Source organism: Bufo gargarizans, chromosome 6 (genome assembly GCF_014858855.1).
Source record: "Bufo gargarizans isolate SCDJY-AF-19 chromosome 6, ASM1485885v1, whole genome shotgun sequence".
Lineage (NCBI taxonomy): Eukaryota > Metazoa > Chordata > Amphibia > Anura > Bufonidae > Bufo > Bufo gargarizans.
This window is the reverse complement of record NC_058085.1, coordinates 31,069,745-31,096,660: the sequence shown is the minus strand read 5'-3', so window position 1 is coordinate 31,096,660 and position 26,916 is coordinate 31,069,745. Positions and strand designations below refer to the sequence as shown.

Sequence of the window (26,916 nt, the reverse complement as noted above, 5' to 3'; positions counted from 1 at the left end):
TGCTCATGCCGCTCTACAGAGCACTAGTGAGACCTCATTTGGAGTATTGTGCTCAGTACTGGAGACCATATCTCCAGAAGGATATTGATACTTTGGAGAGAGTTCAGAGAAGAGCTACTAAACTAGTACATGGATTGCAGGATAAAACTTACCAGGAAAGATTAAAGGAACTTAACATGTATAGCTTGGAAGAAAGACGAGACAGAGGGGATACGATAGAAACTTTTAAATACATAAAGGGAATCAACGAGGTAAAAGAGGAGAGAATATTTAAAAGAAGAAAAACTGCTACAAGAGAACATTGTTTTAAATTAGAGGTGCAAAGGTTTAAATGTAATATCAGGAAGTATTACTTTACTGAGAGAGTAGTGGATGCATGGAATAGCCTTCCTGCAGAAGTGGTAGCTGCAGATACAGTGAAGGAGTTTAAGCATGCATGGGATAGGCATAAGGCCATCCTTCATATAAGATATGGCCAGGGGCTATCCATAGTATTCAGTATATTGGGCAGACTAGATTGGCCAAATGGTTCTTATCTGCCGACAAATTCTATGTTAATTGACATTTAACAGTACAGAGGAGTATTCTGGCTGGCTCGGTGTGATGGCTTCGATACAGTTTGAGCAGGGTATTGGCTCTCCTTAAAGGATAACTCACATTTAAACCCTAATTTCAATTTTCATATATCTAGTTACTAATAATATGATATTCCAGAATCAGTTACTATTAGACTGACTTACCCCATATTTAATAAGATTCAGCCCTTAGCAACCAGTCTGCATAAAACTGCAATTTCGCTATTCAGTTAAGATGGCCGTCACTGCCCTCACCCTGAGCCTAATCCCGCCTGCCCCCACTAGCCAGTAACAATAGCCCCCCATAAGTGTCAATAACCAGAGTGCTCCCCCTAAAGGGTTAATCTCCTGCGGCACAAAGGTGTCCTCTTACCACATGTTGTTCATTTATACACTAAGCAGACGGCAGATCTCCCTTCCCTGGTCTGCGCTGCTTCAACTCTGCATTCTCCAGCTCTGCTGAGTGAGGGAGCGTCTGCCAAGTGCAGGGACAGGGAGAGGTGCACACAGCCCAGGCACTGTTATCAGCTGCTGGGGAGGACCTGGCTTTAATCATTTACTTACAGTCCCTGGCTGTCAGTAATGTGAGCCTGCACGCTGCGTGCTTCTGCGTCCTCCGTCCTTCAACAGAGAGACGGACCATGCCTAGCAACCTGATTTTAAGCACAGGTAAAAATAGGCAGTACAGGGAACAAAAATGTGGAATTAAGGGGTAATTGAATACATCGTGAAAAGTTGAAATAGGACCACCAAGGTGATATTAACCCCTTAGGGACACATGACGTACCAGGACGGCATGTTTCCCGAGTCCTTAAGGACCCATACGTCATAAGTTTAAAATAAGATTGCGGCGCCCCGGGGGTTAATCTGAACAGGATGCCGGCTGAAATCATTCGTGGGGTCATGTGACCCCCCGTATCGGCGATCGCAGCAAACCGCAGGTCAATTCAGACCTGCGGTTTGCTGCGCTTTCAGCCTATTCTGACTTTCTCAAAGTTTCAAATGCCCCAAATAAAGTTTTATTAACCCCCCCCCCCCTGCACCCCTGAATGCTATTATGTGGGCGGGTGGTGCAGGGGGGTGTCGCAGGCGGTGCAGGAGGCGGGCGTTGCGGAAGGCGGGATCGCGAACCCCCGCCCGCCTTCCTTTGAATAATCGTTGGTGGTTAGGGGGTATACCAGGGTGTCAGCACATTGCTGACACCCTGGTATAAATGGCTGACATCGGTGATGCGATGTCAGCCGTTTAACCCTTTCTATACCGCGGTCCGTACGGACCGCTGTATGGAAAAGGTTAACAGCTCAGGGAGCTCCCTCCCTCTCCCATCGGGGGGCTGCTCTGCCTTTGCAGCCCCCCGATGGAGAGGGAGAGAGCCCCCAGACAGCCCCCCGACAGCCCCGTCCTTATCCTTCCCCGTCTGCGCAGTTATGGCTACAACTGAGCAGACGGGGAAGGTTCCCATAGCAACAGGACGCCTTCTCAGGCATCCTGCTGTCCATGGTGCTGAACAGATCTGTGCTAAAGGCATAGATCTGTTCAGACAAAGTGTAAGTAAAATACAGTACAGTACCCTATATAGCGTACTGTACTGTATTATACAGACATCAGACCCACTGGATCTTCAAGAACCAAGTGGGTCTGGGTCAAAAAAATGTAAAAGAAAAGTGAAAAAAGTTAAGATAAAAAAAACACATTTATCACTGAATAAAAAAATAAAATAAAAAATACACTACACATATTAGGTATCGCCGCGTCCGTAACGACCTGATCTATAAAACGGTCATGTTACTTTCCCCGCACGGTGAACGCCATAAAAATAAAAAAATAAAAACTATGAGAAAATTGAAATTTTGCCCACCTTACTTCCCAAAAAAGGTAATAAAAGTGATCAAAAAAGTTGCACGTACGCCAAAATAGTACCAATCAAACCGTCATCTCATCCCGCAAAAATCATACCCTAGCCAAGATAATCGCCCAAAAACTGAAAAAACTATGGCTCTTAGACTATGGAAACACTAAAACATTATTTTTTTTTGTTTTAAAAAATGAAATCATTGTGTAAAACTTAAAGGGATTATCCCATCTTAGACAATGGGGGCATATCGCAAGGATATGCCCCCCATTGTCGATAGGTGCGGGTCCCACCTCTGGGACCCGCACCTACAATGAGAACGGAGCTGGGGAGAGTTGTGGCTGGAGGACCCCGGGTTTCCCAGGGTCCGACCACCACCAGGCACAGCTCCCCGCCTCTCCCATTGAAGTGAATGGGAGCGAACCGCACATGCGCGGCCAACGCTCCCATTCATTTCTATGGGGCCGACGGAAATAGCCGAGCCAGCGCTCGGCTATTTTCGGCGGCTCCATAGAAATGAACGGAGGGCGGCTGCGCATGCGCAGTGGGCCCTCCTCCACTTTCTCTGCTCCGTTCTCCTTGTAGGTTCGGGTCCCAGCGGTGGGACCCACACCTATCAGACAATGGGGGCATATCCTTGCGATATGCCCCCATTGTCTAAGATGGGATAACCCCTTTAAATAAAAAAATTTTTAAAAAGTATAAATATTAGGTATCGACGCATCCGTATCGACCGGCTATATAAAAATATCACATGACCTAACTCCTCAGATGACCACCGTAAAAAAAATAAAAATAAAAGCTGTGTAAAAAAAGCCATTTTTTGTCATCTTACCTCACAAAAAGTGTAATAGCAAGCGATCAAAAAGTCATATGCACCCCAATCAAACCGTCATCTCATCCCGCAAAAAATGAGACCCTACTTAAGATAATCGCCCAAAAACTGAAAAAACAATGGCTCTTAGACTATGGAGACACTAAAACATTTTCTTTGTTTTAAAAATTAAATCATTGTGTAAAACTTACATAAATAAAAAAAATTGTATACATATTAGGTATCGCCGTGTCCATGACAACCTGCTCTATAAAATTACCACATGATCTAACCTGTCAGATGAATGTTGTAAATAAAAAAAAAGTGCCAAAAAAGCTATTTCTTGTTACCTTGCCGCACAAAAAGTGTAATATAGAGCAACCAAAAATCATATGTACCCTAAACTAGTACCAAAAAAACTGCCACCCTATCCCGCAGTTTCTAAAATAGGGTCACTTTTTTGGAGTTTCTACTCTAGAGGTGCATCAGGGGGGGCTTCAAATGGGACATGGTGTAAAAAAAAAACATTCCAGCAAAATCTGCCTTCCAAAAACCGTATGGCATTCCTTTCCTTCTGCGCCCTGCCGTGTGCCCGTACAGCAGTTTACGACCACATATGGGGTGTTTCTGTAAACTACAGAATCAGGGCCATAAATAATGAGTTTTGTTTGGCTGTTAACCCTTGCTTTGTAACTGGAAAAAAATATTAAAATGGAAAATCTGCCAAAAAAGTGAAATTTTGCAATTGTATCTCTATTTTCCATGAAAATAGTCTTGTTTGGCTGTTAACCCTTGCTTTGTTAGTGGAAAAAATGGGTTAAAATGGAAAATTAGGCAAAAAAATAAAATTCTCAAATTTCATCCCCATTTGCCAATAACTCTTGTGCAACACCTAAAGGGTTAACGAAGTTTGTAAAATCAGTTTTGAATACCTTGAGGGGTGTAGTTTCTTATATGGGGTCACTTTTATGGTGTTTCTACTCTAGGGGTGCATCAGGGGGGCTTCAAATGGGACATGGTGTAAATAAACCAGTCCAGCAAAATCTGCCTTCCAAAAACCATACGGCGCACCTTTCCCTTTACGCCCGCTGTGTGGCCGTACAGTAGTTTATGGCCACATATTGGGTGTTTCTGTAAACGGCAGAGTCAGGGCAATAAAGATACAGTCTTGTTTGGCTGTTAACCCTTGCTTTGTTAGTGGAAAAAATGGGTTAAAATGGAAAATTTGGCAAAAAAATAAAATTCTCGAATTTCATCCCCATTTGCCAATAACTCTTGTGCAACACCTAAAGGGTTAACGAAGTTTGTAAAATCAGTTTTGAATACCTTGAGGGGTGTAGTTTATAGAATGGGGTCATTTTTGGGCGGTTTCTATCATGTAAGCCTCACAAAGTTACTTCAGACCTGTAGTGGTCTCCAAGATTTGCTTCTAAACTTCTAAGCCTTGTAACATCCCCAAAAAATAAAATATCATTCCCAAAATAATTCAAACATGAAGTAGACATATGGAGAATGTAAAGTCATCACAATTTTTGGGGGTAGTACTATGTATTACAGAAGTAGAGAAACTGAAACTTTGAAATTTGCAAATTTTTTTTTTTTACTTCATTTTACCAGTGTCATGAAGTACAATATGTGCCGAAAAAACAATCTCAGAACGACCTGGATAAGTCAAAGTGTTTTAAAGTTATCAGCACTTAAAGGGACACTGGTCAGATTTGCAAAAAATGGCCAAGTCCTTAAGGTGAAATAGGGCTGAGTCCTTAAGGGATTAATCACCACAATCCAATACACCAAAAAAATAAAATAAAATTACAGTTGTCCTTTAAGGAGACCAGCCTTGAGTAGAGACTTACTGTAAGTGTTTCCTGGCCACACCTTCCGTTATGGATGACCGATGATGGAACGGAGGAGGAGCAGAAGCATAAGCTGATGATAACAACAATGACCATGTACTGCTGGTTGATATGGCTTGGCTACTAGAATGATGAGAGGAAGAAGAAGAAAGGAGGACAGTCTTGCTCACAATGATGGACAGTTTGACTTTCTCACATGTACATCTGATGCCGCTTCATGTTGAATGAGAACCACAGTTTCCGGAAGGCCACGTCTTAATCTCTGCTTGCAGAAGTTGTACACTGCAGTGATTTTGTCAGTCAGCAATGTAGAGAAAAATTCCCACATACTGTAGGACATGGCCACACAGAGTCACCACCAGCAGCGCATGCAACATTTCTGCCACCCCACACCACCACCCAAGCTCAACCTAGCCCACACCAACAGCGGCAGTGGCATCATCTGAACCTCAGCTGACAACAGTAGAAGCAAATCTTCCCCAGGCAGGTGTTTTTGAGGTATTAGCCGTACATTGCATTGCGCAAAAAATTGACTTTCTGACTGAAGGAGTTGCCTTCACCAGCGTTAAAAGAGGTCGTAGTTGTGATGTACTAAAAAAAAAAATAACACCCAAACAGATATACAGTTGTGTTCATAATAATAGCAGTCAGACATCACTAACCTGATCAATCACTGTTTTTGGTAGAAATTATATTTCTACATGGCAAATAATTTACTAGCAGGTGTAGTAGAGTAATAGAAATCCAACAGTCATGACATGCATGCTGCTGAGTCTGTGTAATTGAATCACTAATTGAAAGGGGCATGTTCAAAATAATAGCAGTGTAAACAGGAGGCAATTATTGCCCTTATTTAAGGAAGGAAGGCAGCAAATGTTGTACATGCTAGTTACAGTGAATTTCTCTCTGAAAGTCTAAGGAAAATGGGTTGTTCCAGACATTGTTCAGAAGAACAGCATACCTTGATTAAAAAGTTGATTGGAGAGGGGAAAACATATAAAGAAATGCAGAAAATGATAGGCTGCTCAGCTAAAATGATCACACATACTTTAAAATGGCAACCAAAACCTGAAAGACGTGGAAGAGAGCGAAAAAATACCATTCGAATTTGGGTCTAGTGGCCGGAGACAGTTTGTCAGACGACCCCCAAACACTGAATTCAGCCACAGTACACTGTGAAGACAGTGAAGCATGGTGGCACAAGCATCATGATATGGGGATGTTTCTCATACTACGGTTTTGGGCCTATTTATCACATACCAGGGATCATGGATCAGCTTGAAGAGGTCATGCTACCTTATGCTGAAGAGGAAAGGCCCTTGAAATGGGTGTTCCAACAAGACAATAACCCTAAACACACCAGTAAATGTGCAACATCTTGGTTCCAGACCCACAAGATTGACGTTATGGGGCGGCCAGCCCAATCCTCGGATATTAATCCAATATAAAACTTGTGGGGTGACATCAAATCTTCAAACATTTTTCAGTTTATATAGTGAATGTTTGAGTTTGTAAAGAAGAATACAAACACTGCTAATATTCACTTTTCTTCAGGAACAACACAAATTTGATATATTTTTCTTCATGTTTTGATTTGGAATAGAATGTGTAGTGTTCCCAATGCATTTGTGTGAATGGAAATAAAAGCTATTAGAAGGATTTTGAGCTTTATTCACTTTTTTAAACACACTGCTATTATTTTGAACACAACTGTATAAATGATTACAGGTGTGGTCTGATTCGGTACTGGGCCTGGGCTGTTTCTCCTTCTGCCCTAAACAATATAATGTATTGTGTATAATGTACAGTGCAGAGCTGTGTGTGTATAATGTACAGTGCAGAGCTGTGTGTATATAATGTACAGTGCAGAGCTGTGTGTGTATAATGTACAGTGCAGAGCTGTGTATAATGTACAGTGCAGAGCTGTGTGTGTATAATGTACAGTGCAGAGCTATGTGTATAATGTACAGTGCAGAGCTGTGTGTATAATGTACAGTGCAGAGCTGTGTATATAATGTACAGTGCAGAGCTGTGTGTGTGTATAATGTACAGTGCAGAGCTGTGTGTATAATGTACAGTGCAAAGCTGTGTGTGTATAATATACAGTGCAGAGATGTGTGTGTATAATGTACAGTGCAGAGCTGTGTGTATAATGTACAGTGCAGAGCTGTGGGTATAATGTACAGTGCAGAGCTGTGTGTGTATAATGTACAGTGCAGAGCTGTGTATAATGTACAGTGCAGAGCTGTGTGTATAATGTACAGTGCAGAGCTGTGTATATAATGTACAGTGCAGAGCTGTGTGTGTATAATGTACAGTGCAGAGCTGTGTGTATAATGTACAGTGCAGAGCTGTGTGTGTATAATGTACTGTGCAGAGATGTGTGTGTATAATGTACAGTGCAGAGCTGTGTGTATAATGTACAGTGCAGAGCTGTGGGTATAATGTACAGTGCAGAGCTGTGTGTGTATAATGTACAGTGCAGAGCTGTGTATAATGTACAGTGCAGAGCTGTGTGTGTATAATGTACAGTGCAGAGCTATGTGTATAATGTACCGTGCAGAGCTGTGTGTATAATGTACAGTACAGAGCTGAGTGTATAATGTACAGTGCAGAGCTGTGTATAATGTACAGTGCAGAGCTGTGTGTGTATAATGTACAGTGCAAAGCTATGTGTATAATGTACAGTGCAGAGCTGTGTGTATAATGTACAGTGCAGAGCTGAGTGTGTGTATAATGTACAGTGCAGAGCTGTGTGTGTATAATGTACAGTGCAGAGCTATGTGTATAATGTACCGTGCAGAGCTATGCGTATAATGTACAGTGCAGAGCTGAGTGTATAATGTACAGTGCAGAGCTGTGTATAATGTACAGTGCAGAGCTGTGTGTGTATAATGTACAGTGCAGAGCTATGTGTATAATGTACAGTGCAGAGCTGTGTGTATAATGTACAGTGCAGAGCTGAGTGTGTGTATAATGTACAGTGCAGAGCTATGTGTATAATGTACAGTGCAGAGCTGTGTGTATAATGTACAGTGCAGAGCTATGTGTATAATGTACAGTGCAGAGCTGTGTGTATAATGTACAGTGCAGAGCTATGTGTGTATAATGTACAGTGCAGAGCTGTGTGTATAATGTACAGTGCAGAGCTATGTATATAATGTACAGTGCGAGCTGTGTGTGTATAATGTACAGTGCAGAGCTATGTGTATAATGTACAGTGCAGAGCTATGTGTATAATGTACAGTGCAGAGCTGAGTGTGTATAATGTACAGTGCAGAGCTGAGTGTGTATAATGTACAGTGCAGAGCTGTGTGTATAATGTACAGTGCAGAGCTGTGTGTATAATGTACAGTGCAGAGCTGTGTGTATAATGTACAGTGCAGAGCTGTGTGTATAATGTACAGTGCAGAGCTATGTGTATAATGTACAGTGCAGAGCTGTGTGTGTATAATGTGCAGTGCAGAGCTGTGTGTGTATAATGTACAGTGCAGAGCTGTGTGTATAATGTACAGTGCAGAGCTGTGTGTATAATGTACAGTGCAGAGCTGTGTATAATGTACAGTGCAGAGCTATGTGTGTGTATAATGTACAGTGCAGAGCTGTGTGTATAATGTACAGTGCAGAGCTTTGTGTATAATGTACAGTGCAGAGCTTTGTGTATAATGTACAGTGCAGAGCTGTGTGTATAATGTACAGTGCAGAGCTGTGTGTATAATGTACAGTGCGGAGCTGTGTGTGTATAATGTACAGGGCGGAGCTGTGTGTGTATACTGTACAGGGCGGAGCTGTGTGTGTATACTGTACAGTGCAGAGCTGTGTGTATAATGTACAGTGCAGAGCTGTGTGTATAATGTACAGTGCGGAGCTGTGTGTGTATAATGTACAGGGCGGAGCTGTGTGTGTATAATGTACAGTGCAGAGCTGTGTGTGTATAATGTACAGTGCAGAGCTGTGTGTGTATAATGTACAGTGCAGAGCTGTGTGTGTAATGTGCAGAGCTGTGTGTATAATGTACAGTGCAGAGCTTGGTGTATAATGTACAGTGCAGAGCTGTGTGTATAATGTACAGTGCAGAGCTTTGTGTATAATGTACAGTGCAGAGCTGTGTGTATAATGTACAGTGCAGAGCTGTGTGTATAATGTACAGTGCGGAGCTGTGTGTATATAATGTACAGTGCAGAGCTATGTGTGTATAATCTACAGTGCAGAGCTGTGTGTATAATGTACAGTGCAGAGCTGTGTGTATAATGCACAGTGCAGAGCTGTGTGTATAATGTACAGTGCAGAGCTGTGTGTATAATGTACAGTGCAGAGCTGTGTGTATAATGTACAGTGCAGAGCTGTGTGTATATAATGTACAGTGCAGAGCTGTGTGTATATAATGTACAGTGCAGAGCAGTGTGTATAATGTACAGTGCAGAGCTGTGTGTATAATGTACAGTGCAGAGCTGTGTGTATAATGTACAGTGCGGAGCTGTGTGTATAATGTACAGTGCAGAGCTGTGTGTGTAATGTGCAGAGCTGTGTGTATAATGTACAGTGCAGAGCTTTGTGTATAATGTACAGTGCAGAGCTTTGTGTATAATGTACAGTGCAGAGCTGTATGTGTGTAATGTACAGTGCAGAGCAGTGTGTATAATGTACAGTGCAGAGCTGTGGGTATAATGTACAGTGCAGAGCTGTGTGTGTATAATGTACAGTGCAGAGCTGTGTGTATAATGTACAGTGCAGAGCTGTGTATAATGTACAGTGCAGAGCTGTGTGTAATGTACAGTGCAGAGCTGTGTGTATAATGTACAGTGCAGAGCTGTGTGTATAATGTACAGTGCAGAGCTGTGTGTATATAATGTACAGTGCAGAGCTGTGTGTATATAATGTACAGTGCAGAGCAGTGTGTATAATGTACAGTGCAGAGCTGTGTGTATAATGTACAGTGCAGAGCTGTGTGTATAATGTACAGTGCAGAGCTGTGTGTATATAATGTACAGTGCAGAGCTGTGTGTATATAATGTACAGTGCAGAGCAGTGTGTATAATGTACAGTGCAGAGCTGTGTGTATAATGTACAGTGCAGAGCTGTGTGTATAATGTACAGTGCGGAGCTGTGTGTATAATGTACAGTGCAGAGCTGTGTGTGTATAGTGTACTGTGCAGAGCTGTGTGTATAATGTACAGTGCAGAGCTGTGTGTATAATGTACAGTGCGGAGCTGTGTGTATAATGTACAGTGCCTCATTAATAAAGTGTCACGTTATAGGCGTGAGACGAAGCAAGTCTTGTGATATTTGTCGCAAGTTCATAAAGACCTCCGCAGAGCCTACTGGTACCTAGGTACTGAAGCCGACTTCAGATCCTAGTTTTAAAATTGTTTTCAAGTTGAATATCGATGAAAATCGATTTCTGAAGTTATTTAACGAAATCTCACCCGACTTCAGAGATAATGAATTTCACCTCCGCGCAGCCCATACATTTGAATGCTGTACGGAGACGGACCTCCGTTCAGCATTTAAACTAAGCGACCGCAGCGACTTCCGATCTATGATCTAAAACCCGCTTTGTTTAATACTATTTAAGGCTGCAGCCTAGAACCTGACTCCTCCCACACATGGTCACATGGTTATAACATCATGAAAGGTCCTTTAGATCCTCCAGCAGCACAGCCTGACTCCTCCCACACATGATCACATGGTCATGACATCATCACAGGTCCTTTAGATCCTCCAGCAGCAAAGCCTGACTCCTCCCACACATGATCACATGGTCATGACATCATCACAGGTCCTTTAGATCCTCCAGCAGCACAGCCTGACTCCTCCCACACATGATCATATGGTCAAGACATCATGAAAGGTCCTTTAGCCCACTAGTCTCTCCCCTACAACTTACATGTCATGTAGTCTCTTGAGTCTTTGGTAAGTGATGGGATGGGGACTGATGTGATTGTGGATGTAGTCTGTGCTGTATCTGCTGATATCCGCTGTGTAGATACAGCATATATAGCTGTATGTGTGCACACTATACGCCACATGTAGCGGTATATGTCCGTCAGGAATCCGCCGGACCCCGTTACAGTGGATGGAGATGCGGCTGTGACCGGCCGTGCCAGATACGGTGACCCAGCAGTCTGTTCTTCTGCTGGAGAAGTGAATGGAGCCTAAGAAGAACATTCAGAAATCTTTTTACGCGTTTGCTCCTCGTTTTTCAGCCCTTTCCTGGTAGTGAATGTCAGAATTACGGAACTATTCGCCGTTCTAAAACATAACATTTATTTTAAATGGTTAAAGGGGTTGTCCATGTTATTTTCATTATTGATCTATTATCTGATACTCGGCACCCCCGCCGATCAGCGTGCCATACCATTCCATGCCAGCACAGCGCTCCCTTCTTTCTTTACCTGCTCGCTGTCGCAACCGCAGCAGTGATCAGTGTAATTGCAAGCCGTCCCATTCACTGCAATGGGACGGCTTCTTCCTATACACTCGAACGGAAGGAGCGTCCCACAGTAGTGAATGGGACGGCTTCTTGTAATTATACTGCTCGCCGCCTTCTCTTCAAACAGCTGATCGGCGGAGGTCCAGGGTGTAGGAGCCCACCGATCTGATATTGATGATCTATCCTGAGGATAGGTCATCAGTATAAGTAACTTAGACAACTCCTTTAAAAGGGGTTTCCAAGACTTAAAACAGGTCATCAGTATCGGTGGAGGTCCGACACCCGGGACCCCCACCGATCAGCTGTTTCAGAAGGCACCGGCGCTCCTGTGAGAACTGCGGCCTTCTCTCTGCTCACCAATCACTTACCTTAACACAGAGTTATTCTTGGTTGATTATATCCAACTTGAGTTGGCACTCAGAGCCCTCTCTGTGGGCACCCACGCCCTGGAGATAGTCTTTGAAACGCTGAAACAATTACTGTATTTCTACTCCTTGTATATCTAAGGAGTGATTTAAAGTTCTTTTATATGTTTAGTAGAGTGTGAGGATGAGAGCAATGAACCATAGTTGCTATCAACCTTAAAGGGGTTCACTGGGAATTTTATATCCTTAGGATAGGTCATCAATAGGAGATCAGAGGTGGTCCAACACCCAGGACCCCCGCCGAACTGTTGTTTGAAGAGGTTGGGTGCTCCCAAAGTTCCTAGGCCAGTGATGTCACTGTAATTCAGTCAAATGAATACATTCCATTGACTGTCAGTACAGTAGGTAGATTTTTGTCTAGAACTAAGGCCTTCCTCCTTGGTGCACCTGGACAACAGAAGTGACTGGCAATTAAACTAGATTGTGAATATGGAAGCGAAGTCCCAACCTATGGAATATTGAGTATTAACCCTGAGGAGGATGGCTTGATCACAGCAGCCTCTCCCTAATGTATTTCCATCCCATCACCATAATATGAGCATTGTCCTTACATGCTAAGACAATCAAAGAAGCTGTGAGATGAGAGCGTCTCCACCACTTGTCTCGGGAACACATCAACAAAGTTTTAGTAGGGAGATGGTATCCCAGACATGATGGAGACTGAGAAGACCAGCAAGGGACTGGAAAGTGATATATGTGAAGACAATTTTGAAAACAAAATGAACCCCAGTTGCAGAGTGAAGGTTGAGCCACGGAGGGGGCTTAGCTTCCGGCTGAGTATCCTGTAAACTATTGTACATTTCTCCCCGCTCATCTGGGGTTTTCACGGCTTATTTCTGCTCTGGAGTGGTTCCCCATGTGCCTCGCAAACCTACTGCCGCACAATGAGACGTCAGAAGTCAAAGGAGAAGGATGGGAAGGACGGTGAATGTGCCACTCATGCAAAACAAAATGGCGCCGGGCAGGCAGTGAAGCTGTTGGACGTGGCAGCGTGGATTGAAAGATTCGCACACACTGCAGAGCCTGCGACTCCTGCTCCAGTTCTTGAAGCCCACTCTGCTGCTATCAAGCGGAACCTATCTGTACCTTTATCCCATGATGACTGAGGTCAGTGAAATTAAGGGCAAGATGGCCGCCTCGGCACTTGAGCCCACTATAAAAGATGTTTTCTCGGCAGTGACACAATGTAATACTGCGTTGGCTGCGCTTACTACAAATGTGGGTGGCCTGAAGGAGGACATAGGGTTACTCAGGCAAGACATGCAACACACTCCTTCCTCCCTGAAGAAGCTTACGCGAAACGTGCGTTGGGGCTCTCTGGTTCACCACTCAGGTACTTACTCTATGGCTCCTTAGTAGACAGCTCAGTATGCTAGATCTATGTACTTTGTAATTTTTGCACTTTATACATTTATGTACTGTATCTGATTTCTACTCTGTCCTGATAGCTTTGGCTGGTATATGTACTAGATACCCTGTTTGGGTTACGTATATATTATTTTATATTCATATGATCTCACCAGCCTTGTCATGTTGATTGATTAGTGGTGTCCCATGTCTTCCTGTGTGTTCTCCATTCACCATTGTACTGTCCTTTACCTGTCTTTTATTGTATCTTGTCTCGTACTGAGACTATAATAAAGTTTATATTCATTACTATTTGTGCTAGCCCCGTTTTTTTTTTGGTGTTTTAAGACATGCGACAAGTTAAAGAACACATAGGTGAAATGGAAGGTCGCTTAAGTGACCTAGAAGACCAGATGCCGCCGGTTAAACGAGACATGCAGCGGGTGATTCATAATGTTACAATGCTTCTCTCTAAAACTGATGATATGGAAAACAGACTGCATCGGAATAATGTCCGCATGATAGGTGTGCCAGAACGTACCGAAGGTGCTGATGCCGTCGCGTTTGTGGAAAAATGGCTGACAGAAAAGACAAGTTGTCACCGCTCTTCGCTGTGGAGCATGCACACCGGGTGCCGTTTCGCCCTCCACCACCTGGGCCACCACCGCGTCCTCTATTGCTTAGAGTTCTTTATTTTCGGGACCGAGATGCCATATTGAAAGGTGCAAGAGACTGTGCTGATTTGCTGATTTGGCCATCAATGGATCTCTCTATTTCCTGACCTTGTAGCAGAAGTCCAGAAGAAGCGAGCACGTTTTTTTTATGTCAAATGCAGGCTGCGACAATTGCAACTACCGTATTCCATGTTATATCCTGCCAAACTGCGAGTAGTGGCGAAGGATAAATGGCACATGTTTTAAGATCCAGTTGCAGCATGTCAGTGGCTGGACTCTGTTGAGAAGGATATACGCAGCGGTACTTAAACTGAGCGGTTGTAATATTATCTATCATCTCCTTTTACTATGGAAAGATATACAGTAGGGTGATATTATGTCATTATTATGTTGCTTATTGTTTATATCATGTTATGGGTATGAAGGGATACTGGGCGAGTTTTTGCCTCCGTGCTGGTGGGGACTTCTAATTTTATGTTACTCTCGTCAGTTAGGGTTGACAAGCTAAAGCGAGGGGTTCAAAGTTGTACTGGCAATGCCGGGATTGTTAGCTGAGCGTTGATACTGGTTTAATATATTTTTGATTTTGCAGGTTTGACCATATTCCTTAGGTTCAGGTATTTATTTTCCCCAGTTCCTCTTTTATATGTGAAATGTCTGTATTTGTTACACACTGGTTGGGAGGGGGCGGTGGGGTTATGTGGGATTTTGAGACCTTGTGCACTAGAGACAAACAGATATATATATGTGTGGCCTGGGAAAGGACAGGCATGTAGTTTTAAGGTTCAGGAATATAAATGGGTACCCTTAGTATAATTGCCTGGAATGTGAGGGGGCTGAACCAATCTGCTAAAAGTAATGCTGTTTTATATGCTCTTCAAACGCATCAACAGGAAATATTGGGCCTCTCTGAAACACACCTTACCTTTTGAGAGAACATATCTCGTTCACAAGGCCTGGGTGGCGCATAAGTTCCATTCCAACTACTCTACACAATCAAGAGGGGTGAGCGTGTTGGTACACAAACATCTCCCCTTCATTTCTACGGAGGTCTATGTAGATGCCGAGGGCCGATTCGTGTCTTTCGAATGTTGTTGGTGGCTATTTACATACCTCCCCCCATATTCCAATGATGTTCTTAAAAAAAAGTGTTGACTTTTACCTTCAAATTTCCATAAACGCCGATATTGATAGTTGCCGACTTCAATATGTACTTAGATAGTTCCCTAGATAAGTTCCAGTCTGATAGCGGGGCTTCTGGCCCTCCCCTAACATCATTAGCCAGGGCACTTTTAGAAGTGGAACTGTATGACTTATGGAGGACTAGAAACCCCGGAGTGAAGCCGTACTTTTGTTATTCTCCCTTTCATAACTCTCTATCTAGAATCAATCTAGTTGTAGGGTCTCTGGTGCTGCTGGATAGGGTCCGGGATATTAAATACTTACCCCGCAGTATCTCTGACCATTCTCCTGTCTTGCTAATATTAGATTTAGGGAATGGTACATTAATTCCGAGACAGACGTGGCAATTAAACCCTTTGTGGATCCAATTAGTAGATACTGGCAATGTCATTTTAGTTGCCTTGAAATAATTTTTCGCCACCAATGAAGGCTCAGCTAGCCTTTCAATTGTTTGGGACATGATGAAAGCTTATACTAGAGGGCTGTATATTAAACATATTAGTTCCCATAAAACTAAAAGGAGGGCCCTCACAGCAGAACTTTTAGATAGAGTTCAAGCTACTGAGGCTAAATACGTTGCTAACCCTACACTAGAAAACGCTTCCTACTGGACGGAAACAGGATCTACTGAAAGAACATCAGATTAGCAGGGCTGGGGCCAAGCAATTCTTTAAAACCCAACATTATTACATGGAGGGGGAAAGTACAGGCCATCTGTTAGCCACTATTGTAAAAATTCAGACAGGCCCGTCTTGTGTGCCTGTTATTACACGCTGGGGGCTCAGGTAACGGGTGATGAGTGTTTTCCATGCTCATTATGATGTCTATAAGTCCAGGTTGAAGATTACCAAGGAGAAAGGGAACACTATCTACATAATATTCAGATGCCCCGTTTATCAGATGAGCATGGGGAGATGTTAGATGGTGATATTCAACTAGAGGAAATGGAATTGGCAGTGCAATCCCTTCCTAATGAGAAAGCGCCTGGTGGGGACGGTCTGCCTGGGGAATTTTATAAGAAGCTTCGAGAAGTTTTACTCCCGCGTCTCCTAACTGTGTTTAACGAATCCTGTAGGACAGGTATTTTACCGAGCTCTATGAGAGAGGCAGAGGTGGTGGTACTTCCCAAACCGGGCAAGGACCCCTCTATTGTAGATTCCTATAGGCCTATCTCGCTTTTAACGCTGGATATTAAAGTGTTAGCTAGCTAATAGGCTTTTGACTGTTATATCCAACATTATTCACGAGGATCAATGTGGTTTTATGCCTGGTAAGTCCACGTCTTTGAACCTCAGACGTTTGTTCCTCAATCTTCAGATGGGGGAGATGAACTGGGAAATGGGGAACCCTGCAGTGGTCTCGCTTGACGCTGATAAAGCTTTTAATGGCGTTGAGTGGGAGTTCCTGTGGGCGGTCATGTTAAAGCTAGGGTTCGGCTCTGTGTATATTAACTGGGTGAAACTGCTTTATAGTCAGCCGAGAGCTAGACTTAGAATAAATGGAAAGCTATCCCCAATGATGACACTAGAGAGGGGCACCAGGCAGGGTTGTCCCTTGTCGCCCCTTTTATTTGCCATTGCTATAGAGCCTTTGGCCTGTATTTTACAATCTACCCCGTTGATTCAAGGCTTGGGAAGAGGAGACGTGGAGGAACGGGTTTCGCTATACGCGGACGATATGTTGCTATATGTAGGGGATCTGGCTACATCGATAGATCCCACTATATCATTAATATCAGATTTTGGGAGATAATCCGGCTTACATATTAACTGGAACAAGTCTGTTATCCTTCCATTGTCCCCTCTTCCGCAAACCCTTTGTTTGGACAACATTAATTTGAAAGTAGTCTCCTCCTTCATATATATTTTGGAAATAATATTTCGGTAAATTCCCAGTTATACATTACAGACAACATGACACTGTTACTGGCTAGGTTTAAAATGAAAACGGCTACTTGGCATAAACTCCCACTATCTGTAATAGGTAGAGGTAATCTTCTTAAAATGATTTTAATGCCTCAGCTACTTTACATCCTGCATAACTCAACAGTATGGATATCCATGCAGTATTATTATAAGATACAACAAATATTCGGATCTTTGTTGTGGAAAAATAAACATAGTAGAATCCGGTATGAAACATTACAGCAAGATAAAGAAATGGGTGGATTGGCTTTGCCTAACCCCTTCCTATATTTTCTAGCAGCTCAATTGCAACATTTTAAAAGTTGGGGTGTACTGGGAAAGGTGGGAAGGAGTGGAAAACTGGTAAAGTGGGCGTCTGGGTAGTGTCCTCCTATTTCAATTCTAGAAAAAGACTTACTTGACCCTTTCAAATCCCTCAAAAACTATTAGATTAATGCAGAAAATCTAGGGAAATTCTGGGAGTCTCGGACCTACTTCATTTGTCTCCTGTTTGGAATAATTCTAACTTAAAGGGGTTCTGCACTTTGTTTAAAGTGATGATCAATCCTCTGGATAGATCATCAGCATCTGATCGGCGGGGGTCCGACACCCGGGACCCCCACCGATCAGCTGTTTGAGAAGGAAGCGGCGCTCCAGCAGCGCCGCGGCCTTCTCACTGTTTACCGCAGGCCCAGTGACGCCACGACTAGTATCAACTGGCCTGGGCGGGGCTAAGCTCTGTTCACTTGAATGGAGCTTAGCCGCACCCAGGCCAGTGATACTAGTCGAGATGTCACTGGGCCCGCGGTAAACAGTGAGAAGGCCGCGGCGCTGCTGGAGCGCCGCTGCCTTCTGAAACAGCTGAGGATAGATCATCAGTTTAAGCAAAGTGCAGAACCCCTTTAATTGAACTGTCCAAATTACAGGGATTCTCTGTATCGGAGCGAAAAGGGTTATGGAAAATGGGGCAACTTTATTCTCAAGGCCTCCTGAAACAATTCACCCAACTCTGCTCTGAGTTTGGTTTAGAGTCTACTAATTTTTATAAATACCTTCAGCTAAGACATGCTATAAATTCACAATTTAAAGTGGTGGAACCAGGCTCTGGGAAGGGAGCCATCTCCAGCACTTACAAGGCTTTACAAAGTGAATATTTGAAAAACTCCCCACTTACGGTTAAGGCGAAATGGGAGAAGGATGTAGGCCCCATCACGGATACCCAATGGGAGGACATACTTGCACTGACTCCTACTCTGTACCTCAGTGAAGCAGCTAGACTATCCAAACTTTTTATGATACATAGGCTGTATAGAACCCCAATCTTTTTATGGAAAGTTATGTCTGAGATGCAGGGAGGAAGGAGCTTGTTTGTTTTATATGATGTGGAGTTGCAATGCCTTGCAGGGATATTAGACGGGTGTAATTAATCTGATAAACAAAATATATAGTGCTAATTATAAACTGGATCCCAGAATGTGCTTACTTGGGATATTTGAATTAGATAATTTGCAACCGTATATTACGGTTGGAATAAATAGAATTTTGTATCAGGCACGCAAAACTCTAGCTGCTAAATGGATACAGCCGCTTCTGAATTTATTGTAAGAATGAATATAGTTATACAGGTGGAAAGGGGAATTTATATGAAGCGTAATTGCCTTTCAAAGTTTGAAAATATCTGGGGCCCATGGATAGACAAATCTGGAGTTTGTAGCCCATGGCTGACTTTCCACAGTGGATTCAGGATTGTTACTGGGTGACACCGGTGGGCGTAGTTAAAGGTTGTTTGGGGATATCTGTACTGAATTTGTCTGAAATAATCTTCAGAAATGGCATATTGGTCGGCTACTGCTTATGTTCTTAATATGAGATATATATCTCATAGTTGGGATTTTATACATAGGCACAAGATGGTTGTCTCTTTTTCGTAGCAAGTGTCTCAAAATGGGTTGGGGGATATTCTGTTGGGGTTTGTATACAAAGAATTTTGTATGGTGGCTGCTTTGCATTTTACAAATATTGTCTTTGAATTGTATTGAACAAAACAATTTATGCAAAAAATTGTAACATGGCAATGGTTATTTTCATAAATCAATAAAAACGTATCTGATTAAGGTTGAGCCACAGCAATCCCAGTAGGATGAGAATGAGATATAAAACAAAAAATGAAACCCTGAGGTATCTAAGACCACTTAGACTTAACTAGATTCATGGTGAGACTTGAAGGAAAGAATAGCAAGAATTAGAACATCTTGCATGGTCCAAACCCGTAGGAAACTTGGATATAAATCTTTCTATTTCCAAAATAAAGTTATTGGATTCCTTCCACTTCCATGTTGCCTGTGTTCCCTTTGATTGATTAATGGTCATATGAAGGTAGTGTATGGTTTACCACATTGACCTCAAATAGGGGGGAATATCTTTGACAAGCTATTCATCTCATATTCAAATCCATACAATAGAGAACATAACAACTACATTTTATTATCTCCTCCGATGTCTCCTCTTATCTCCAGTAATTGTATTTTACATGGGATTCTGTAGGATTTTACTTCAGCTCATCTTCTTTCCATTCAGGTTCCTACAATATAGGATCCTCTCAGTGGATATCTTCTATATAAGATCCTTCTTCTGGTTGACCGTTCAAGGATGGATAGGGACAGGGACAAGATGGCGGAGAGTATAATAAATCTCACCCTAGAGATCCTCTTCCGGCTTACAGGAGAGGTGAGAGATTCTGATGATGTCATATTACATCATCTTATCTATGTTACTAACAGATGGACATGACTGGAGAGGTGAGGGACTCTGGAGATGTATGGAGTGATATTTATTACTGTGTCTCTCCATATCCAGGACTACACAGTAGTGAAGAAGACCTCTAGTGAGCGCTGTCAGGCCCCTGTATCTGAAGGATGGGGAAGAACCCTGAGCCCAATCATGGAGCCTCCACTTCACCCCCTGATACATGAGGAAATCAATAGAGAGAAGATCCTAGAACTCACCAACAAGATGATTGAGCTGCTGACTGAAGAGGTGACACTGCTGGGAATCCTGGGACATTATACAGGAACTTTATGAAGGGATCTGGGTGATGACTGTATCATTGTGTTGTCAGGTTCCTATAAGGTGTCAGGATGTCACTGTTTATTTCTCCATGGAGGAGTGGGAGTATTTAGATGGGCACAAAGATGTGTACAAGGACGTCATGATGGATGATCACTGGCCCCTCACACCACCAGGTAATAGACATGACTAAATACACACGTCCTCTCATTATCTGCATGTAAGGAATGAGATGTGTTTCACTAGATGTGTCAGTCACTAGATGTGTTTTTATTCTGCAGTTAAGGAAGAGAGAAGAACACCGGAGAGATGTCCCAGTCCTCTTCTTCCACAGGATGGTTCAGAAGAACATCACAATGTCCCACAGGATGATCAGGTAGATGGAGATAAGATCTCATGAAATGTCTCCTATGATCTGTAGAAGGCTGTGAAGATCTTGTGTTCAGTCTTACTTTATCCACCAGTATTATATGTTTTATCCTTGTATAATGAGAAAAGTGGAGATGGCAGGATTACAGCTGACCATAGACATTACATGTTGTCTGGATCTTCTCACAATTATCAGGATATGGAGACCTCTAAAATGGGCTCTCCTGTCATATCATGAAAATTTTTTGAGTGCTTCTTGAATGGGCTGAGTGACTGTGCAATAAGTCAATGGATCTAGCAGAATCTACACCACCGGGCGGCAAACGTAGTTCAAGTCTTTAATTTCTTGATAAGGGGTACTGTCTCTGTAAGGGACCACTCAACATTACTTGTAAGATCAGCAGAACCTGCAGTAACCGCACAGGACAACTTTACCTTGCAGTGTACCGTGCAGCACTTGAGCCTTCCATTTTGACAGGAACAAGGAATAACTCTGTCACTTGACTTATCTTGAGCACAGCAGCCAGCTAAATCGTCTGGATGAACAGGCCTTTCACTAGGCTTCAGTGGAGCCAGTCTCCTACTACCTGCTGAGCACTCTCTGCGACTCAGTGGTTCCCAAACTATTACAGACTGCCTCTCACCATTCACTAGCATATTTCTTAGCGGAAACACTTTAGGCCGGTTTGTGCTGCATCCCTCAGGTACCCTAGATCCTCTGGTCTCTTGCTCACCAACAGTCATAAGGCAACACGCTCCACTGCTCCACTCAGGCTTCCTGACGCTCTATCTCTGGCCCACTGGTGCACTCAGTGATGGCTTTGTTTGTGCCTGCTCTGTCCTCACACTCTGATCGAGGTCCTCAGGCATCCCATGCAGTCTGACCAGATACAGATAACAAATAGTAATGAGCGGCAGGGGAAATATTCGAATTTGCAAATTCGAGATTATTTTCTTGATCGCGAAAAATCGGCAATGTAATATTCGCGTAATGCTCACGAAATACAGGCGTGGGTCACTATAACTACATTTTTTAAGCTGCTAGAAGTTTCCTGAGACTGGAGAAAATGGTTGGCACGGCAGAACATTATAATAACTTTATTTGCAGATAGCGTGCTCCAATATATTTGCAATTGCGAAATCGGCACTAATGATGCGAATGTTTTGGCGCAATATGTGCAACTTCACATTTTAACAGGTCTGACTACTTATTACTGATTGGTGCACTAAGTAATGTTGTGAACTTGTGACATCACAGCACCATGTCTGTAGCATGTATGTAGGGACAGCCGAACCTATCAGCTACACTATATCACTATCTAACCTACACTGGCTATATCCCACTAACTATCTGTAATATATATATATATATATATATATATATATATACAGTCATGTGAAAAAATTAGGACACCCTTTGAAAGCATGTGGTTTTTTGTAACATTTTTAATAAAAGGTTATTTCATCTCCGTTTCAACAATACAGAGAGATTAAAGTAATCCAACTAAACTAAGAAAACTGAAGAAAAGTCTTTTCAAGATCTTCTGTAAATGTCATTCTACAAAAATGCCTATTCTAACTGAGGAAAAAGATAGGACACCCTCACATGTATTCCCTCTTAAATTGGCTCAGATCTCACACAGGTATATCACACCAGGTGCACATAATTAGTAGATCGTTACTCTGCATGTTGAATGAGGCTTGCCCTATTTAAACCTCAGACATTTAGTTTGGTGTGCTCCTGACTGTTGAAGTGAGAGTGAGCACCATGGTGAGAGCAAAAGAGCTGTCAGAGGACTTCAGAAAAAAGATTGTAGCAGCCTATGAGTCTGGGAAGGGATTTAAAAAGATCTCAAAAGATTTTGAAATCAGCCATTCCACTGTCCGGAAGATAGTCTACAAGTGGAGGGCTTTCAAAACAACTGCCAACATGCCCAGGACTGGTCGCCCCAGCAAGTTCACCCCAAGAGCAGACCGCAAGATGCTAAAAGAGGTCTCCAAAAACCCTAAAGTGTCATCTCGAGAACTACAGCAGGCTCTGGCTACTGTTGATGTAGAAGTACATGCCTCTACAATCAGAAAGAGACTGTACAAGTTTAACTTGCATGGGAGGTGTGCAAGGAGGAAACCTTTGCTTTCCAAGAGAAACATCGAGGCCAGACTGACATTTGCCAGAGATAAAGTTGACAAAGACCAGGACTTCTGGAATAATGTTCTTTGGACAGATGAGTCCAAAATTGAATTATTTGGACACAACAGCAGAGGACATGTTTGGCGTAAACCAAACACAGCATTCCAAGAAAAGAACCTCATACCAACTGTGAAGCATGGAGGTGGAAGTGTCATGGTTTGGGGCTGCTTTGCTGCAGCAGGACCTGGTCAGCTCACCATCATAGAATCCACGATGAATTCTACTGTGTATCAGAAGGTGCTTGAAGAACATGTGAGACCATCAGTTAGAAAATTAAAGCTGAAGCGGAACTGGACCATGCAACATGACAATGACCCAAAACATACTAGTAAATCAACCAAAGATTGGCTGAAAAAGAAGAAATGGAGAGTCCTGGAATGGCCAAGTCAAAGTCCAGATTTGAATCCCATTGAGATGCTGTGGGGTGACTTGAAAAGGGCTGTACGTGCAAGAAACCCCTCAAACATCTCACAGCTGAAAAAGTTCTGCATTGAGGAGTGGGGTAAAATTTTCTCAGACCGATGTCGAAGACTGGTAGATGGCTACAAGAACCGTCTCACTGCAGTTATTTCAGCCAAAGGAGGTAACACTCGCTATTAGGGGCAAGGGTGTCCTATCTTTTTCCTCAGTTAGAATAGGCATTTTTGTAGAATGACATTTACAGAAGATCTTGAAAAGACTTTTCTTCAGTTTTCTTTGTTTAGTTGGATTACTTTAATCTCTCTGTATTGTTGAAACGGAGATGAAATAACCTTTTATTAAAAATGTTACAAAAAACCACATGCTTTCAAAGGGTGTCCTAATTTTTTCACATGACTGTATATATATATATATATAAAAAATACAATCTATCTATCTAATGTAATGACACAGGAAAGCACAATGATACTGCTGTCTCTCTCAGAACTGCAGAAAATGGCTGCTGGGGAGATTCTTATATAGTAAGGGGTAGGCAACGTTCCTATTGGTCGCTAGGGATGTTGCTAAGCTCTGACAAAGATATTGCAGGCTTCTCATTGGCCCACAAGCAAGAAGGGAGGTTACTGATGGAAAAAAAATAATTTGAATATTCAAAATTACGAATATATAGCACTAAATTCTAAATATTCGCGAATTCTCGAAGTGCCGATATTCGCGATTAATATTTGCAAATCGCATATTCGCACCCAACACTAATAACAAACGGTGCCTTTTTATCACTTCCCCTGTCCCCTTTTAGCCAAGATTACGGCACAACTCTGAGTGACACATTGCTTAGCACCACGTCAGCATCACGTTCTACGTGGGTCTGGACTGACTCTCAACCCCTCCTCCTGTGATACAGACAGGGCCTGGTGTTGCCTCCATGTATACAGGTGCACAAGCAATTTAGGGCAACCTAAGGCACACAACTTGGCAACAGCAATTTTGAATAAGACACAATTTAATGTCTGGTACTTGGAATAAAGAAACACCAGGTGGGATTTATGCAGGAGACTTGCAGATATTTGGGCCAGATAATCCCAACTCTCAGATTTTTTATGTTTTACCAACTAATGATATTTTCTAAACCTTCCACACGACTTTTCCAACCATCTGATGACTTTTACAATATTTGTTTCTCAGGTTCTGAATCCGAGTGAAGATCTGAACATCATATATGTTACAGAGACATATGTGAGGGGTGATGAGCAGAGTATAGAGGACCTTCCTACAGATAACCGCCCAGGTGAGTAGTAACCAGTAAGTAATGCAAAGAGGCCCAGATTCTACTCCTTCACTGGATACAATAATTTTATGTTGAATTCTTTAAAGGGCATTTGTCAGCAGATCTGTACCTATGACGCTGGCTGACCGGTTGCATCTGCACTTTGCAGTTGAAGGTATCTGTGTTGGTCCCATGGTCCTAAGGGTACTTTCACACTAGCTTTAAAGTTTACCGGTATTGAGTTCCGTCACAGGGGCTCAATACCGGAAAAAAACGCTTCGATTTTATTCTAATGCACTCTGAATGGAAAGCATTCCGTTCCGTAAGCATTCAGGATGTCTTCAGTTCAGTCACTCCTACGGTATTTGGCCGCAGAAAATTCCGCAGCATGCTGCAGTATTTTCAACGGCCAAAATTTCCGGAACACTTGCTGGAATGCCAACTCCATTGAAATGTATTACCGTATATGTATCACTGTATATAATCTTATCTATAATTGTAGGCATTGTTAATATATAAAAGTTCAGGGTAATCAGCGCCTGTATACTGTACTTACAAGCACTCGTAGCAGAGAGGAGGGAGGAGGCAGGCCGGGAGTACGGGCGCTGGCAGCGTGAGTCACTACGTTATGTGCCCACGCCGCCTGCTTCATTCATAGTGGACGGCGCAGGCGCGTGATGTAGTGACACATGCTGCCAGCGCCCGTCCTCCCGGCCTGCCTCCTCCATACTCTCTGCTACGAGCGCTTGTAAGTAAGGTATACAGGCGCTGATTACCCAGAACTTTTATATATTAACAATGACTACAATTATAGAGAAGATTATATACAGTGAGCGGGGCCCATGTAGTAGAATACAGTGACTGCACGGGCCCCGCTGTCATTATAAAAGCAGATGCCGGCCCCAGCCCCTCCTCCCTCTCAGCTGATACACCCGCCGCGCGGAAAAATGCATAATTCGCCCCATAAGACGCACTGCTATTTCCCCCTATTGGGGGGAATAAAGTGCGTCTTATAGGGCGAAAAATACGGTAATGCCGGATCCAATACCAAGTGTTCCGGAAAAACGGATCCGGTTTACCCGATATGCGCATGCGCAGACCTTAAAAAATTTGAAAAAAATAAATACTGGATCCGTTTGACACCGGAGAGACGGATCCGGTGTTTCAATGCATTTGTCAGACGGATCCGCATTCAGAAACAAATGCTATTTGTTTGCATTTGGATTTCCGGATCCGGCAGGCAGTTCCGGCAACAGAACTGCCTGCCAGAATCCTCTAACGCAAGTGTGAAAGTACCCTAAGTTTTAATATATACAAATGAGCCTCTAGGAGCACTGGGGGCATTGCCGTTACACCTAGGCGCTCTGCTCTCTCTGCCACTGCCGCGCTCTCTGCACTTTGATTGACAGGAACAGGCAGGTATGATCACTTTTACACTGCCTTGCCCTGACAAACAAAATGTCTCTGTCTCAGTTTGTCTTTTTTTTGTTTTAGTTTTTTATGGTTACGGAAGTGTTGCCAATCACATTGTTAGCCTTTGGGCTATGGATTTTTCATCTCATCCATAGTTTATCATACAGGTGAAACTCGAAAAATTTGAATATCATGCCAACGTTCATTTATTTCAGTAAAGCAACTTAAAATTAGAATATTGTAAAAAGGTTCAATATTCTAGGCTCAAAGTGTCACACTCTAGTCATCTAATTAATCCATACCCCCTGAGCAAAGGGTACCTGAGATCGTGACTTTGGGGTTTTCATAAGCTGTAAGTCAATCATCCGAATTATAACAAATAAGGGCTTGAAATATCTCGCTTTGCATGTAATGAGTCTCATATATTAGTTTCACCTTTTAAGTTGCATTACAGAAATAAATGAACTTTGCACGATATTCACATTTTTCGAGTTTCACCTGTATATTTCGTGTCATTGAAAGGGACCCGGCAATCAGGAGACCCTTCTTTATCTTTTATATTTTTAACAACTTCATGCTGATTTTCGAGATGATAGTGTTCAGAATTTCTTTTACACTCTTTGTTCATTTCTTTTTTCTCAATTAACAAAAATCTTATTGAGAGCAAAAGAGTCCTCTTAAGTTGAGAGAGACTCATGGGGAAATATGAGTTTGCAATGGAGAGTGTCCCCTGTTAATGTGCATTTTCTACTCTTAAGGCATTTATTTCTTTTGACTGTAGATACAAAGCGGGTGCCTCTTATTTGTATGAGGGGGCATTGCATTCACAAGCGTATCCTTAGGATTATAGTTTGCATCCATGTTTTTACAGATCAAAAGAGCTTCTTCTGTATTGAATCCAGTGAGAGACTTAAAAGGGTTTTTCATCTTTTGGGGCTCTTTCGACAGGTTTGCCAGTTAGTGCCAGACCTGTGGAGGTAAGTATACTTACCTGATCCCAGCCACTGGGTCTGCTCTCCAGCCACCTCTGAGGCTCAGCTCCCCTAGTGTCAACATCTAGTCTGCTTCCACTGCAACCAGTCATTTTCTGCAGTGGTGGCCTGCCTCTCTTGCATTACGTGACCCATA

General features: G+C 42.7%; 1 protein-coding gene and 1 long non-coding RNA gene across 2 annotated transcripts in view; both read left to right on the top strand.

Annotated features, from left to right (window-relative positions):
• Positions 1–26,916, top strand: part of LOC122941918 (zinc finger protein 184-like) — a 104,629-nt gene that overhangs the window by 76,155 nt on the left and 1,558 nt on the right. Inside the window, exons 8-15 of the mRNA XM_044299416.1 lie at positions 573–628; positions 13,651–13,848; positions 15,990–16,238; positions 18,152–18,261; positions 20,072–20,098; positions 20,181–20,304; positions 20,410–20,504; positions 24,294–24,396. Of these exons, the coding sequence (XP_044155351.1) occupies positions 573–628; positions 13,651–13,848; positions 15,990–16,238; positions 18,152–18,261; positions 20,072–20,098; positions 20,181–20,304; positions 20,410–20,504; positions 24,294–24,396 (962 nt within the window). The remainder of the gene's footprint in view (positions 1–572; positions 629–13,650; positions 13,849–15,989; positions 16,239–18,151; positions 18,262–20,071; positions 20,099–20,180; positions 20,305–20,409; positions 20,505–24,293; positions 24,397–26,916) is intronic.
• Positions 10,922–19,973, top strand: LOC122942576. The gene is made up of 3 exons (XR_006390596.1): positions 10,922–11,010; positions 19,640–19,789; positions 19,919–19,973. It is a non-coding gene; the product is annotated as an uncharacterized LOC122942576 (long non-coding RNA).